Consider the following 18,002-nt stretch of genomic DNA (forward strand, 5'->3'; position numbering starts at 1 on the left):
ACACCTTCGGCTGTCAACATGATTGCCCAAATGAGTTTTAAAGGGCGCAGTGACAATTTGAAAACAATTAATAATCAGAGTCTACTTGTTCATTTTTGCTGTGATGTTCCGACTTTCCACCACCAGTTGGCACTGCATTCAATAAAAATGATTTCGCCAATGACATGTACGGGGTATTGAAGAGTGGACTATCTTGTACTTAAACATCTTTGTTCATACTTTTATTGTTGGAAAACATATTTTAAGAAAAAAAGTGTATATTATATTGTGTTTCGTCTTTTGTTACTGTTAAAACAATAAAACTTATACAGTACAGATTAAAAAAAAAGTTGAATTCTTATCTGTTATTAATACGGCTTGTGTAAGAAAAATGTAAAGTTGGTAAATTAGCTAAGCCTAACCATGTGCTTAATTTAATAGAAATTATAGGCCTTGAGAAAGTGACATCAAAGCAAAACCATATAAAACAAGCTAAGGTAATTCATTTATTTATATTATTTAATAGAGGTGAATGTGTACTTGTGTGGTAAAAGTAATAGAGTGTGTAAAAATTACATAATTGGGTACTAATTACTCTTGTGAAGGTCCATTGGGCCTACGCAGTGCTCCACACCGCCATTTTGGATGGCATTGAGGAACAGAAGGCATCAATCTTGAAGAAGTCGTTAATCTTACGCCATCTTGGAAATATTTTCTGCTCGGACTGACACGTGGGCCAAATTGGAGACGACAATCAATCCTTATATCGCATCTTCGGTCACCTTAGCGGACTCGGACGCATTACCAGCCGGAACGATAATCCGGAGCCATGTTGTCCTTCTCGCATCGCTCAACCAGCAAACCCATACGTGGCCACTATTAAGGGCCAGCCGCCGGATACTCGAAGCCGCTCAAGGAAGTCATAATCTACGAAGTACACCGTAACTATGCTATGCTATGTAACATCCTAAGGCTGTGAACCATTCCAGCTATTCGTTTAACTTTTAGTTAAAATTTGACAGTCCGATGGTCATTTTCCCATCGTAGTTAAAATTTTACCCCGAGACCGACCCATTTGAATTTTAACAGATTGATAGTTATTTGGAACAAAATAGAGTTGGCGCCAATTTTATCGCGAACAAAGTTTAACTATCTAACTGTCAAATCTAACCATGCTCCGGAGCAGGGTTATTTTTAACCACGGAGAAATAACCACCGAACTGTTAAGTTTTAACTAAAAGTTAAACGAATCGGTGGAATGGTTCACAGTCTAAGAAGGATTCTAAGATCGGTTTAAAAATAGACTTTTGATCCGAAGCTCGCAGAGTCGAGTATTAATCGACTCAGCTGAACAAACTAATCACAATCAAACTTTGTATGTGCGTGTCTGCTACGGAAATTATGTTTTATCAAGATCTCAACCGGATGTGAACCGTTTTTCCTTTAAACTATAGTAGTGTCATTGTTTTTGCCTTTCGCGTATTACTAAGTATACGTAAAGGCTATAGGATCACTTCAAAACCGAACTTTTGATAGAAGGCTCGGATATACCAATCGACTCAGCTCGATGAATTGAGGTGATGTCTGTATGTGTGTGTGTGTATGTATGTAGTATATATGTGTGTATGTACAAAAAAATGTGTGACACGCTTTTTTGAACTTAGCCTTATCCGATTTGCTTGCAACAGGTTGCATTCAAAGCAGAATCCTTCCTAATTTTTTGCTATTGAAAATTGGTTCAGTCGGCCATTGCGTTCCGGAGGTATTAAAAAACCTTGATAGGTAGGTGGATGGTGATTTTTTTTTTGCAATCGAACATTGGGTTTTGGAAATACCTCTGCAATATGAGCATAAGACATTTCATGTTATTGCGAGTTTGGGATTGCAGGATTATTTTTACTTATATGGCTTATTAGTTTCAACTGGAAATAAATAGGGGATAAATATATTTAATATAAATTACATTTCTTTTCCGTTTCAGAGAGCGAACAACGGCGCTTAAACCTAGGCTGATTAGCCAGGGCAAGTATAATAGCTTCGCCTCATCCCAGGGAAATCAACAATGGAGTGACCTAAATTTCTTAGCAATGCCACTCCCATCGATTGTTACCACTTATAATATCATTTGCTTATGATGATATTCCTAAACTATATTTCCTACCAATCAACTCATTGACATTTATGAGGGCGTCGGTGAGTTGCTGGCCTCTCGTTAAGTAGATGTCATATCATCATTTCCTTCCCTTCCCTAGTAACGGAGAAGATGGGCGTTGCCGGCAATGGTGGCTTTCATGCTTTATCATTTTTGTCCTCCAATTGGGTGCTGTTAAATCCCAAATAGTAACCCATAAACAATTGGAGTATGAAAGTGAAAGATTTACATGACAGCTATCAGTATGCAATCTACGAAATACTCCGTTACAACGCAACGCAACACTTCCTTAGTTATAACGTTCTCAATTCAAATAAAAACAAGCCTAAACCATCATCTTTCCACTTGATCTCTTTCTTTTTATTATCGCTTCTCACGGTAGTATGTATATATTGGTATATTTTCAATATTATGTTTCCATTAGTGTTCTTTGGATTAGCTTCAAGTCAAGTATGTGGATCTACATGTCCTATTGTTACAATATTTTCTTACTGTCAGTTTGCATTCCCGCTCGTGTTTGCTAACATCATTTGAAGTTTGTTGCTTTGGTTTTCGACTCAGTTTGGGCCTTATCGCAAGTTCAGTTTTCTTGTGGTTATTTTTTTTTTTCATTAAATTTATAACGATTAATTTTAGAGTGAGTTTTGTAATTTTTGTATATTCATTCCACCATAACTTATAACCTGTTACATTAATTTTCTGTTTTTGCTTTAAACTTCTCAATTAATAACCTGCTTTACACTTAATCAAATATCATGGTCTTCCACTGTTTCGGTAGAGCATTTTTAGGTGTTTTCCGTAATCTTCAATAAATCAACAATGCATGCTTGGCTTCACATGATCATCAATACTGTAGTTTTTAGATTTTAGCTTTTAGTAATATTTAGGTTTTCTTTGATAACACATGTACAATAAATGCTAACAGTATATACTTCCTTCTATTTCCGATCTGCTATGGTCACTTATTATTGCTACTAACATAGGGACAAAACAGATGAAAACTGTAAAACGAACGGAGAATCAACCGTCATCATCTGAATTGCTAATTCGTTCCCGACATCACAGCACACGAGACGGTTTGGCTTCGTTCGTTTGCGAAACGATTTTGATTGAAAGAGGATTAATTAATTTCCCGGGAAACTGATTTGCTTGTCGCTACTGATATGTTGGTGATTGAACCGCAAAAAAGCAGAATCAACGGCGATACGGAGTGGAGTTTACGGATTTCTCATTTTGATCTGCATTTTTCTCACGAGTTTTTCAGAAGTTCCTAATAATCTCAACCAAATATTGCCGTGAGTATTGATTTGTTGGCTTTGTATACCATAACTGTTCAACATCAGCTCGAGCATAATGGTTACAATAACATACATTACTTGTTTCGCTATAGATTTGATGTCTTTCTTCCAATTGTGTGTACTCTAGAGTTAATATTACATTTTTCATTTGGTTTGGTTGTTGGATATTGAAAGATCAAGAATTGCTATTCAACTAATGACTAGAGTCCAATTGCAGATATTCGTTGGGAATTTAATATATACAAGCAAATAGGATTAATATGATAACACTGAATCGTTGGACAAAAATCTAACAAGGAAACGCATGCACCGAATATAATTACGCCAAATGAAACCAAGTTTAGTTGCTAATGATAATACTTATCGTCATTTGTTTCTCATAAGCCTAATTATTACGCTCAATCAATACGCTTTATTGTCAAACTAATATAATTTTAATAACACCTAAGTATATTTTTGTTTTGTCTGTCACAGTGTTTGGTTTATTTACCATTTTTAGATTAAATGTTGCATAATTTATTCATTTTTGTAATACTCAAGCTGCGCCTTGTATTGAAAGCAGTGTCTTACTTTACATCAACCGCCTGGTCTACATAATCATGGAAACGGTTGCCTACCATTCTTCTACTGTCACCCGTCCACTTACCGTTCTTCTCCCTAATTAGAATCTGAGTCCGAATCACTGGGAGCGATAGGAGTCGTTGCCATCGGTTGTTCTTCCTGAATCGGTTTCGAAACTGCCGTAGCCGCCAAGTAAGGATTTACTGAATCACCCGTAGTATGTTCGATTCCGACCCTGAAAATGCAAGAAACAGTTCGCTATAGACTGATGAATTACGTCTCAATCCTCTACTTGCTCACCTATATTCATGTCTAGCCAGATACCGAACGTATTTCTCCGGAGGTTCATCACTCTCCGATTCTTGAACACTTATCGACCGCACCGTTGTGTGGGAGGCCTGCGTTGCCGGCATCGTGAATTCTACGTACGCGTATGGAGCAAGTTGTTCAGGAATCTGGTCGAAACTGGTCAGCGCCATCCGGCAAACAAGCTGATGCGTCGTGTAAGCTCCTTGTCCTTCCTTAGGCAACCGAGAACATCGCCACACGATCGCTCTGTGGTTGTGTTCATACTTTGCCTGTCCGGAGGTCACCTCAATAAGGGACTCCTGTAAAGTCTCCACCGTACCCAAGAACCGCTCAATGCCCTTTATCTTACCCGTGCGACGATGAGCCGACTTCACCGATCCATACCTACCGAAAAACATCTCTCAGTCTTCATTGACTTCTAAATCAAGGAATCGCCAACTTACCGGAAATGCTTCTCCACTCTAAATAGATAAATCCAACACTCCGGAATGGGGAACCGAATAGAAACATCCTCGCATGGGATCTGGCCCAGCTTTCGGGACGCAAAACCGGGAACCAAAACGTCAGCCCTCAGCTCCACCTTGTTCCCTGTCACGCACCACGTGGCCTTTAACTGCAACGGAAGCTCCCGATTCTTCGGCGGCCGGATTCGGAAGCGCATCAACTCGATATAGCACGCGTCTGGAGGCTTAAATTTGATCGTTCGACTCCTCTCGTATTCGTCCTGTTGAACACATCCGTGGAACTCGACCCCTTCCAGACGAATCCATTCCTCGGTAACAACCGGTATGATATCGTGCCGACCTACCACTTCTTTACCCTGTCGCCACAGGTCGTTCACTCCAAGCTCAATGTCCGGCATTCCTAAAAATAAAACGTCAGTTGACTGTTTTCTACCACCTTTTGCAAACTCACCTGATAGGAATGCTAAGAAAAACAGCCGAACCCGTGCAATCTGTTTATGGACGTGACCCTCTGCATCCTGTTCTACGTACAGCTCATCAACTGCCGTCACTTGCACTTCCTCCATTTTGTAGGTCAACGCTCGGTCTCGGTGCACACTCATCTTGAACAACGCCTCCTCGATGCAAACCGAGAACTGCTTCATGTCTTCATAGTTCATCGACCCCATCTTGAACAGTTGCGATACCTGAGGGGCATGCTCCACCGGCAGTCCCAGTTTCTTCAGATCACTTCCCAGTTCTTTGACCCCTTGATAGTCACCCTGGATAGCGTAGGCAGCAAACTGGCTGAGCTTGTTCGTCAATCGTTCCGCCTTGGTCACCTGCCCGGGCCTCACACCCGGACGCTCCTTGTAAAACACATACTGCAACTTGATGGTGAAGATCTTACCGAAGTTATCGTACTGCTGCGCCCCTATTTCCGACACCGAGTAGCACGCCTGCAGTGGCAACTCTTGGAAGGGATCCTTATCCTTTTCGGCGTTGTACAGCTGCAGCACCGGGTTGTCCCCTTGGAAGACGAGTCGAATGTAGATCTTCTTCCAGAACCGCTGTCCGGTGATCTTCTTCTTGTTCGGTTGACGCAGCTGCATCTCCCAACCACCGCCGTGGTAGATAACCCGCGGGAAATCTTCCAGAGGTTGCGAAACGTCTTCATCGAACAGGGGAGTCGGCGGAGTCTCCTGCGAATCAGTTCGCTGAAGTTGGGGAGTTTCTAGAAATCGATAATTAAAAGAAATGATTGAACGGATTCATACTACAGCATGCTGAGTTTAAAAATCCTTTCAGCCGAACGCCACTTGGCCGAATAATACGTTGGGCCGAAAGCCTTCTAGCCGACGACCATTTGGTCAAATTGTACGTTTGATCAAAAGGGTTTCTGTGAAACTTCTTTTTACGCTCTTTTTATGCCAAGTAGTAGAGGTCTATGACCTCCATAGATTCAAGATCTGTTGATCAACCTCCGTAATGGAGTCAGTTAATGAAGAATAAACCAGTTGTGTGACGTCTTCTTGGTATATATTTGTATTCCAAGTAGTTCTTGTTGTTGTCGTGGGCTCCAGGTAGTCTACGAGCTCCATAGATTTTCAAGGTCTGTGGATCAATCTTCGTGATGGAGGCAGTTATTGAAGAATAAACAAGTTTTGTGATCCCTTCTTGGTATATGTTTGTATTTCAGTATGTTTGTAGTTCTTGTTGTTGTCACTTGTTTCAGGTAGTCTACGAACTCCATAGAGCCAAGGACATTCTTCAATAACTGACTCCATTACGGAGGTTGATCCGTAACCTCCGTAATGGAGACAGTTATTGAATAATGCGCAAGTTTTGTGACCCCTTCTTGGTATATGTTTGTATTTCATGTAGTTTTTGTTGTTGTCGTGAGTTCCAGGTAGTCTACGAACTCCTAAGAGTCAAGGACTGCGGATCAACCTCCGTAATGGAGTCAGTTAATGAAGAATAAACAAGTTGTGTGACGTCTTCTTGATATATATTTGTATTTTTAGTAGTTCTTGTTGTTGTCATTGGTTCCAGGTAGGCTACAAAATCCATAGATTCAAGGTCTGTGGATCAATCTCCATAATGGAGGCAGCTATAGAAGAACAAACAAGTTATGTGACCCCTTCTAGATAAATATTTGTATTCCAATTAGTTCTTGTTGTTGTCGTGCGCTCCAGGTAGTCTACGAGCTCCATAGATTTTATGTCTGTGGTTCAACCTCCGTAACGGAGGCATTTATTGAAGAATAAACAAGTTGTGTGACCCCTTCTTGGTATATACTTGTATTTCATGTAGTTCTTGTCACTAGTTCCAGGTAGTCTACGAACTCCATAGAGCCAAGGACTACGGATCAACCTCCGTAATGGAGACAGTTATTGAAGAATGCGCAAGTTTTGTGACCCCTTCTTGGTATATGTTCGTATGCCAAGTAGTTCTTGTTGATGTAGTGGGCTCCAGGTAGTCTACAAACTCCATAGATTCAAGGTCTGTGGATCAACCTCCGTAATGGAGACAGTTATTGAAGAATACACAAGTTGTGTGATCACTTCGTGGTATATGTTTGTATTTCATGTAGTTTTTGTTGTTGTCGTGAGTTCCAGATAGTCTACGAACTCCTAAGAGTCAAGGACTGCGGATCAACCTCCGTAATAGAGACAGTTATTGGAGAATGCACATTACACACATTTTGTGACCCCTTCTTGAAATATGTTTGCATTCCAAGTAGTTCTTCCGTTCGGCCAAATGACATTTTTGGTCAAAGAGCCTTTTTTTGCCGTCCGTTCGGCCAAATGACATTTTTGGTCAAAGAGCCTTTTTTTGCCAATCAACCATTTCAACTAAACGGCATTTCACCCAAACAACCTATTTGGTAAAACGACATTTTCGTCCAAATTCCCCTTTCCATCAAACGACCATTTTAGCCAAACGGCATTTTTGGCCTAATGACCTATTCGGTCAGGCGGTCAAGCGACCTTTTCAGTAAAATGATCAGTTCGGTCCAACGGCATTTTCAACCGTATGTCCACTACGGCCAGACATGTTTCGACCTAGTGATTTGTTCGGCCAAAAACATTCGGCCTAGTGGACGTCCGCCAAATGGTTTTCGACCGAATAAGTTTCAGCCAAACGACCCTTCTCCGTCAAGTTCAATACTCACCATCTGGCAGTGCTGCCAGTGTAGCCTCCCCGTCGTCGGCCCTATCGAACGGATTCACCCGCGGCGACGAATCACCCGAATAAATAGAAGCAGTCTGCGGACTTTTCGGCGGTGGTGCCAAAGCAGGAGCTAACACGGACTCCAAACCTTCCTTCGGTCGAATCACCACATTGAACTGGTTTCCTTCGTCCGAATCTCGCGAGTGCGACCGTCCAAACGGAGTTCCCTGCAAAAATAACTCTCATTATCTCAATCCCAACCCATCACGCGGTGCTACTCACCTCCGGAACCGGCGGAGCTTGCATCGACAGGAACGGATCGTCACCTTCATTACCGAAACCATCTCCGCTGTCCTCAAACTGGCTACCACCTCCAAAGTCACCGGCACCCCACGCATCCACTGTCCCGAAAGCGTCCTCCGAGGTGCCGTTTCCAAGATCTCCTTCCAGGAAAATGTTCGTTCCGCTCTTACTGGTCTTCAGTTCGAACTTGGCGGCGAACGAATCGAACGCATCTGGTTCCTGGCGTTGCTGAGCGGGTGCGAAGTTGTCCAACGGATCTGGCCCTGTAACCGTAACCGTACTCGTCATATTATTGTTGGTCGTATTCCCGAACAGTTCGTTGGCGTAATCCATGGGAGCCGTGGTGGTGACGATCGGCTCTACACTTGGCACATATGATTCAGTGTCATCGTCCATCGCAAACGGATTGATGGTTTCTGTGGCGACCGGTGCGATGGTTGTCTCGGGTTCACTGTAGAACAGTTGAGCCGCCACAGTACTCACTGGTACAGCATCCACGTGATTGTACTCCATCGGAAATTCTTGTTCTTCTACCGGTGGAGGTGCCGGGTAGTCTGCCATTGATTCGGGCTCCAGCTCCTGCAGTTCATCAACCTTTTCTACTGCGGCGATGTTTACGATGCTGCCAGACACAGAGCTGGGAATGTTTCCGGAAGTAATGTTGGACCCAGTTGGACTGAAATCTGAAGATGCTTCGGAGCGAGAAATGAAGTCATCGGAAGGTGGAGGAGCCTCCAGGACTATTTCCGGTGATGGTTCCACAACCGGGTGTTCAATTGATGGTTCCACGAGTTCTGGCTCGGGTGGTAGTACCTCAACGGGTGCTGGTGCGGGAGCGGTGGTCGGTATTTGAGATTGGACCAAATTCTCCGATAGATTAGGGACGAAGGTTTCAGCTGTGGTGGGTTCCGTAGGACCTCCGAAAATATCGTCAAAGTCACCACTTAGGAGATCGGTTTGCTTAGGCTCTGGAGCTGGTGCGGCTGCAGGTGCTGGCGTTGAAAAGAGGGATAAGATGTCTTCTTTGGTTTTTGGTGCTGGAGGTTTTGGAGGTGCCGTTTTCGTCGGAGCTGGACCGAAAAGATCAAACAGGTCCGCGTCCTGTTGAGGGTGAGCGGCAGGAGCAACGGCCGGTTGTGGAACTGGAGGAGGAGCTGTGACTGGCGATGAGGCGAGTGAGCTTCTGGGAGGAACTGGGCGCGGTGGAGGTGGTCTTGGGCGCGGAGGCTTCGGAACTTCGGGTTTTGCAGCGATTGGAACTGCGGGTTCAGCAAATGGATTATCATTACCTGTGACCGGTGGCATACCAGTGCCGAACAGATCGTCTTGTTGATTTTGTTGCTCGGTTTTGAACTGCTCTCCAACGGATAACAGATCGCCAAAATCGGGTGTTGGACTAGGAGAGTGTAGATCTCTCATGGACACCGGACTGGGCGTTCTGGTAGCCGGGATCTGTCGGAGTAGATTTGTGCTAGTTTGATCAAGCTGGTCCGCGATTGAGCTGATCAGTTGCTGCGTTGCCTGCGATGGAGGGATCGGCCTAGGCGGGGGAGCCTTTTGGTTATCTTTGGTTTGTTTCAGTTCCTCTTCACTGGAATAGGCATTCATCAACGAGTCGTCCATTAGATTGCTGTTCGTGTGCGGCCCAAGTTGTAAATGCGTTGGCTTTGGAATAACCAGATCGTCGTCTTCGTTGATTGTAGTATCGAAGAAATTGGCACCACCGTTTGGATGTTCTGGTGGCTGGAAGAGGGAACTCTGCGACATAACCGTCTCGGACACTCCGAATATTTCGGCACCGGTCGTGACCACCGCGTTGACTCCCGCAGTCCCAAACAGATCGTTCATGATAGGTGCTGTATCAGCTGCAGCCGGTTCGTCCGCCTCTCCACCAAAATCTGCGAACGGATTGCTGGCCTGCGCCAAGAATGGATTGTCATCCACCCCCGTCGCGCCATCGTCTTCATCTTGTGCGTCATCACCAAAGAGAAATGGGTTCGAAACTGGTTCAGAGCCACCCATCGGCTCGTCGTCCATTAAGAAGGGATTCGCCATCTTTCTAGTTGTTGCTATTGAAAAGTTCGTTCTCTAGTAGTTTGATTTCAGTCTTGCCTGGACCCAAGTCGTTTGCGAACGATGTATCGAACGGATCTACGTCAGTCTCGTCAATTGAGTTACTCGGCTGGGGAGTGAGCACCTTTACAAAGATGGAACCTGTGTCTTGCGAATCGGATAGGATGTCTTGACTTGAACTAGCTACCGCTGGATTCGCTGGAATAAGTTCGTCCTCCAAGAGTTTTAATTCGGCACGACCCGGCTGGATGTTGACCGCAATCGAAGTGTCGAAAGGATCGATCTCTGCCGGTTCCGCTTCCTTCGCTGGAGTCAGAACCTTCTGGTTGTAATCGTCAGAAACTCCAAGTAGATCAGATTTTGGTTGACTGACAGCTGCTGGAACCTCAACTGGAGTGATCGCCCTCGGATCAAAATCCGGATCGGACACGCTGTGCTTTAGCGTCGCGTTGTTTAACTCTTGCTCGATAAGGTTTATCTCCAACTGAGTTGGTGCGATGCTCGGAACGAAAGAAGTATCGAAGGGATCTTCCGACTCCTGAATAGAGCTTTCCCGATTGTAATACGGCGTTAAGGGCTTTTTGTTCAAAGATTGATCACCGTCGATCTTCAGCAAATCTGGTGTAGGAACGGCAAAGACTACGGTCTTGTTTTTAGCAGCCGCTCCGTTGATCTGTAAGCTGAGCGAGGATTTGCGCTGGGCAATGGCAGCAAAGTCGTCCTCTTCCTGTTTCGATGGCTCACTGTCCGCACGAGGATCAAAATCTGGATCACTCAAAGAATGTTTTAGAGTACCCGACTGCTCGGCCAATAATTCCTCCTCGAGAAATTTGAGTTCAGTTTTACCCGGCGCAACGATCGAGGAAACGGCTGAAGTATCGAATGGATCAACGAATGCGGCAGAATCCGCTGCAACTGCTGAAACTTCCAAAGGAGTTTGAACGATTCCCGTTAGATCCGATGTGCTTCCCGAAAGTAGATCCTTGGTGAGCTTTGCAGAAACTTGAAGGGAAGCGTGCTCTTCGGACGAAAAGAGGTCCGGAGTCTTGACTCGGATTTGTGCAGCAGGTAACGGTTCTTCTTCTGCGCGTGGATCGAAGTCGTCGTCGTCGTCTTCTTCCGCGCGGGGATCAAAATCGTCGTCCTCCTTGGCAGTCGCTGGTAGAACCCGTTCAACGAAACCGGTATCGAACGGATCGTCCGATTCAAGCTCAAAATCGTCTTCGTTGACTAAACCTACGACTTCTGGGATGCGTGGGCCAGCGGTTGGACGAGGTGGCGGTGGCCGAGATGGTTTCTTAGCACCTGCAATGATGCGATTTTAAAATGGGAAATTTCAAAGAGATTAGGTACGGAACTTACCTCCAAGATCGGATTCACCTACGAGTAATTCAAAATCGTCACCTTTAACTACGGACTCACGTGTTTTTAGATCGTCAAATTCGTCAAGATTTAGTTCGGGCTCCTCTGGTTCCTGTTCTTTTTTGGCTTCCTGTTCCTTCTGAAGTGCTAGATGGAGCGAAACGCTAAGATCGATTGGCGCGTCACTTGGAAGCTCTGCTGGATCGTCTAATAGACTGAAAATAGGCTGCTCAACGGTTTCTTCGCTGGGTTTCGCCTCTTCTCCGTCCGGTTGGCCTTCGTCGAAGCTCTCTAGTAGTAGATTTTGTGGCCCTCGACGTGGGCGACGAATCGATTTCCTCGAGGAAACGCTCTCTACTCGTCCAGTTAGTACTTCAACAGCTGCACCGATATTAACTATCTTTTTGCCTCGCTTCGAGACTTCAGGCCCTTTGATGACCTTTTCTGCGTAAGAGGTGTCGAACGGATCCGGTCCTTCGAATTCTTCTAGTTCGGGGGACTCCGGTACATAGGCGATTGGTAGCTCTCCCTTTGCTATAGCATCGGTGTAGTTGGTGTCAAAAATGTCCTCCTCAACTTCGGAGTTGGACTCGGAATCCGAGAGCTCAACAACGGCGTTGATGAGCTCTTCGGCGGCTCTCTTCTCTTCGGCCTCCTTAGCTGCCGCTTCTGCTCGCTCTTTGTCCTCCTGTTCACGCTTGAGTTGTTCCTCTCTCTCCTTCGCTTCAAGCTCGACTTTTGTGGGAACCTTTTGGAAGAACGATTTCTCTTTTATACGGTCGAGGTCTTCTTGAGTTTTCTTTAGAACCGTATCGATACCAGTGGTAAGTGCTGCAAATTTAGACCATTCTTCGTCGTTTTCGGACTTTTCTCCCGGTTGGTCTTCGCTGTCCGACGGAGCAGCCGAGTTGAGTGCCGACGACGCCTGGTTCTGGTGCTCCCGGCGGTACTGTTCGAGCTCTTCCTCGGTGAAGAGCTCTTTATCTTTTTTAGACTTTTTGCCTTTCTTCTTTTTCTTTAATCCTTTGGGTAGCTTAAGCATTATCTACACTAACGAGACATCGAAGCATCTACGGATGGAACACACGATATTTGATAATTAGTCATTGAGTTGAGTACTCAAATCGGCTTTAAAACATTTCTACTTCGAATCTAACGGCACCTAACTTAAATTCGCATATTGAGAAATGCTCAATGAGTCGACATAACTTCTAATGCAGCAGGTTCTGTGCCCAAGCTACGCTACATCTGATTTAATCACGGGAGTAACTAAGTTAACAATGTTTACAAATTCCATAAAAAGTGGTTCAAGGTCGTTTCGAGGAAGGGATTGAAGTAAAAATAATAACGCCCAAGAAACATGCTGCGCCACCCCCCGTTCAAAAGGAAAGAAAAAAGTCGACGAAAGAACATAAGTATGATGCAAACAACTACAACTACACAAGCATCTAATTTCATCTGAACCAACGGATGGGTTCAACTTTTTCTCCACCACATCCACTCTAAAGGTAATTGTACTTCCGCTTTGTCCATTATATGCAGCCAGCCACCCCAATCGAATCAGATTTCTCTCGCGTTGTTAAGCATCAATTATTACCCTGGTTGTGGAGAGCACTATTTTTGGACACACAAAACCGCATCCGGGGGGCATATTTCCGTTCTCATACGCGTGAACAATGGGACTGGGAAAATTCTTCTGCCATTGGGACGACCAAGAAAATGAGTAAGCACTTGGAAGATTATCGATTTTTATCCATGGCAAATCGGTCTCGAACTTTGGCAAACGACACTATTTGAAATCTTATCCAAGCAGGCTGTTCTCTATCGCATTTCACAAAGCGATATTCTATCGATGACCAGCAGGCGTTTGTTCTTGCGAAAAAAAAATCTCACTAAATTGATTTCTTCTGCAGAATAGGCAACCGTCTATGAATGGTGCTTCGTGGAGATTTTTGAAAAACACAATTTTCCCGACTATTAGTATTCACTCCCGGTCAGAATGTATCACGTTCGCTTGCCACAGGATACTTACGTCTCTTTGCAAAGTCATCAAGTGATTTCGATGATTTTTGCTGCAGAATTTTCACGGTTTTTCACGAGGGTCGTTTTCTGCAAACTCCCAACACCCACCGAAAATTTTTCACTTCTGAAGTCGTTCAGCTATGTCGATCGGGGTGGGAAAACAGGCCAACAGGGCAAATGGATCGATTTTCCGAATGTCGATTTGGTCAACTGGCTTTTTTGCGGAAATTTTGGAATTTCTGAATGAAACTCAATAAAATTTGGATATAATTGATTATGCGAAGCTAAACTTAGCCTGTTAAGATTGCTATGACCCCTCGAATCCACCGGAAAACACATCAAACTTGGCCTAGTGCCACCCAAGTGTGAACCAACGGCGAGCACCCTCGATTTGACTATTGATTCGCGCCGAAGCGCATGTGCGGCCGCCATGATTATTGTTGTACGCTACCACGAACGTGCCGAGGATTGCATAACTCGCCAGCACTACCACCAGCAACGTCATCAAGAACCCCTCTGCACAGCTGCTTTTCGGCCGAATCGGAACGGCCGTGTGCACGTTGGCTGTCATCAAGCACGCGTGGGAAGGATGTGACATTCCTGCACACACTCGGGGGGTGCACCGTTTCTGTGACGTCATATTGAAAAGTGCACTGCTGGCTTCGCGTGTGGGTGGTAAATAAAACGTTGAGTAGGGGTGCCAATCAGCACAGCAATTAAAAGGTCAGCCATGAATTTTGTAGTTTTCAATTAACCGTCCACATTACTTTTCAAAACATGAAAATTAAAATTTCTTGGGATAGTCTTTGTGGAGAATATAATTATCTTGAATCTGTGGGTAACAGCGGCTATGTATCAATAGTTAAATAATAAAAACTAAAATTACCTAATAAATCAATTTAAAATAATAAACAATATAAGAATACTTAAAATTCAATAAGAAGTGACGTGTGAGCATGTTTCAAAGTTAATGTGCACCTAGATGTGCACAAATTTGAAATTCAATCGCAGTAGGTTGCGATGGAATGTCAGTATCGTTCATTTTCATTTATTTAGTTTACTTATCCTAGGTGTTGCGTTCACCGCATTAGAGTATGAAAATTAATAAACACTACACCCAATTAATTGTAAGTCCATAACGCACTTGGCACCCTACACTCCATTCTCAAGCTTCAAACGATATTCCCACACGACACACAATAGCCAGTAATCAATAGAAAAACCCCGAAATAGCCACTCTGCATTACATATCTTGATGACCAACCAGTTAGTTACCGTTCCTCTGCACCGAATACACGCGATCGTTTGAACAGTACGCAGTGAAGTGTTCTATCTCTCCTCGACCGAAATCCCCCAGTGAAGTGTTTCAGCTAGTGATCAGTGACCTAAATCCGGATCAGTCCGTTCAGCCGAGTGCTTGCAAGTCCTTCTCGAGCATTGTCCATGTTTCATGTCCGTAGAGGACTACCGGTCTTATCAGCGTCTTGTGCATGACACATTTGGTGCGGTGGTGAATCTTTTTTGACCGCAGTTTCTTCTGGACTTTCACGACTAACATTGGTATAAGCAAGGATCCAAGGTAGACGAATTCTTACAATGTCCATGTCATCCGCGAAACTAATAAATTGACTGGATCTGTTGAAAATCGTACCCCGGCTGTTGCGTCCGGCTCTCCGCATGACACCTTCTAGCGCAATGTTGAACAACAGGTACGAAAGTCCATCACCTTGTCTTAGTCCCCGGCGCGATTCAAACGAACTGGCTTGATAACTTCCCACGTCTGGTGACAGACGGATGGTGATCGCTCGAAAGTTCTCACACTCCAGCTTGTCGCCTTTCTTGTAGATGGGGCATATAACCCCTTCCTTCTACTCATCCGGTAGCTGTTCAGTTTCCCAGATCCTGACAATCAATTTGTGCAGGCAAGTGGCTAGCTTTTCCGGGCCCATCTTGATGAGCTCAGTTCCGATACCATTCTTATCAGCTGCTTTATTGGTCTTTAGCTGTTGGATGGCATCCTTAACTTCCCTCAAGGTAGAGGCTGGTTGGCTTCCATCATCCGCTGAACTTACGTAATCATCTCCTCCGCTGCCTTGACATTCACTGCCTGTACTCTCAGCGCCATTCAAATGTTCCTCGTAGTGCTGCTTCCACCTTTCGATCACCACACGTTCGTCCGTCAAGATGCTCCCACCCTTATCCCGGCACATTTCGGCTCGCGCCACGAAGCCTTTGCGGGATGCGTTGAGCTTCTGATAGAACTTGCGTGTTTCTTGAGAACGGCACAGCTGTTCCATCTCCTCGCACTCCGCTTCTTCCAGGCGGCGTTTCTTCTCCTGAAAAGGCGGGTCTGCTGTCTCCGCTTCCGTCTATAGCGTTCCACGTTCTGCCGGGTACCTTGCTGCAGCGCGACCGCTCGCGCTGAGTCCTTCTCCTCCAGAATCTGCCTGCACTCTTCGTCGAACCAATCGTTCCGTCGACTTCGTCCCACATACCCGACGTTGTTCTCCGCTGCGTCGTTAATGGCTGCTATAACTGCTCATTCTTGGAGGCGGCGAAATCAATTAGTCGTAGGCCGTTTTCGTTCGTTAGCCGGTGAGCGCTGAGCTTCCCAATAGTCGGTCTAAACTCCTCCTCCTCCTATGATGATTTTGACGTCGTGGCTTGGGCAGCTGTCGTACTCACGTTCTAGCCCAAGTAACATTTAAAGTTTTATAACGCTCTTGAAGACCTCAATTTACTGTACAAGAGTGTTATAAAACCAGTATAAAACAAAAATGTTACTAGGGAGCTGCGCGTAGAATGCGTCCTTATCATCATCAGTGCTTCCGGAGTGTGGGCTATACTTACTTACTTATGGATCCTGTACACCTCCGGTGGTGCAAAGGGCCGACTTGAAAGATCTCCATCCTGAGCGTTGCCCGGCTATCGCTTTAACCTGTTGCCAGGTTAGATTTCGGTCGATTTCTTTAATTTCTTTATAGAGGCTTCGCCGCCATGAGCCTCTGGGTCTGCCTCTGCTGCGATGTCCCGCTGGGTTCCAGTCTAATGCTTGTTTACAGATTTCGTTTCTGCCCCTACGTAGAGTGTGGCCGACCCAGCCCCACTTCCGATCCTGAATTTCTGTTGCTATCGGCCTCTGGTGACAACGACGATGGAGCTCGTTGTTTGAGATCCAGTTGTGAGGCCACCAGGCCCGAATTATATACCGCAGGCATCTGTTAATGAACACCTGCAGCCGTTGAGTGTTCTCCACTGATACACACCATGTTTCGCTAGCGTATAACAGCACAGATTTCACGTTAGAGCTGAAAATTCGTATTTTGGTTCGTTCACTTAGCTGCCTGTTTTTCCAAATATTTCTTAATCTCGCAAAGGCAGCCCTTGCTTTCTTGATCCGTGCGCCTATGTCGATCTTGGTACCGTCGTCTGACGCCATTTGCCTACCAAGATATTGGAAGCTTTCAACATTCTCCACTGGTTGCCCGGCTACTGTGAAACTGGAAGGAGTCACCGTGTTTACATCCAATGATTTGGTTTTGTTGACGTTGATGACTAAACCTGCCGAGGAGGAGCGCTCGGCAAGGTCGTTGAGCTTACTCTGCATATCAGAGCGCCGTTGCGCGAGGAGTGCAACGTCATCAGCCAACTCGAAGTCGTTTAGGTGCTCCATGGTTATAGGCTGCCATAACAGCCCGCGGTTTGGTTCACGGTCAATCGCATCTACCAGAATCTCGTCGATTACGATGAGGAACAGTAACGGTGATAGAATACATCCTTGCCTCACACCAGCTACGACCCGGATAGGATCGGACAGGACCCCATTGTGCAGCACTCTACACGAAAAGGCCTCGTACTGTGCTTCGATGAGGCCGATGATTTTCTCAGGAACCCCCTTGCGTCTCAGGGCGCCCCACATATTCTCGTGATTGAGACGGTCGAAAGCTTTTTCAAAGTCAATGAATACCAAGTAAAGGGACTCTTGGAATTCGTTGACCTGCTCCAGAATGATGCGGAGCGTGACAATATGGTCCACACAGGATCTTCCGGCACGGAATCTGGCCTGCTGCCGCCGGAGAGTCGTATCGATCTTCTCCTGAATCCGGGCTAGGATAATTTTGCACAGAACTTTGAGAACGGTACACAGCAACATAATGCCTCGCCAGTTATCGCATACAGTCAGGTCACTCTTTTTGGGCACCTTCACTAAGATACCTTGCATCCAGTCGACCGGGAAAGTTGCGGTGTCCCAGATATTACGAAATAAACGATGCAGTAATTGAGCGGATGTCATGGGGTCAGCTTTGAGCATCTCGGCTGATATGC

General features: G+C 45.2%; 2 protein-coding genes across 2 annotated transcripts; both read right to left on the bottom strand.

Moving 5' to 3' along the window:
- Positions 1-2,464: 2,464 nt before the first annotated feature.
- On the bottom strand, positions 2,465-10,274 carry LOC134207929 (protein stoned-B). The gene is made up of 6 exons (XM_062684006.1): positions 8,199-10,274; positions 7,918-8,143; positions 5,215-5,976; positions 4,743-5,163; positions 4,291-4,683; positions 2,465-4,225 (listed from the first exon to the last, which is right to left on the bottom strand). The coding sequence occupies exons 1-6, from the start codon at positions 10,272-10,274 to the stop codon at positions 4,087-4,089; spliced, it is 4,017 nt and encodes a 1,338-aa protein (XP_062539990.1). The 3' UTR covers positions 2,465-4,086.
- A 4-nt stretch (positions 10,275-10,278) lies between these two features.
- On the bottom strand, positions 10,279-13,844 carry LOC134207930 (protein stoned-A). Its single transcript, XM_062684007.1, has 3 exons — positions 13,687-13,844; positions 11,655-12,724; positions 10,279-11,597 (listed from the first exon to the last, which is right to left on the bottom strand). The coding sequence occupies exons 2-3, from the start codon at positions 12,694-12,696 to the stop codon at positions 10,279-10,281; spliced, it is 2,361 nt and encodes a 786-aa protein (XP_062539991.1). The 5' UTR covers positions 12,697-12,724; positions 13,687-13,844.
- Positions 13,845-18,002: the final 4,158 nt, after the last annotated feature.

This window comes from Armigeres subalbatus, chromosome 1 (assembly GCF_024139115.2).
Source record: "Armigeres subalbatus isolate Guangzhou_Male chromosome 1, GZ_Asu_2, whole genome shotgun sequence".
NCBI lineage: Eukaryota > Metazoa > Arthropoda > Insecta > Diptera > Culicidae > Armigeres > Armigeres subalbatus.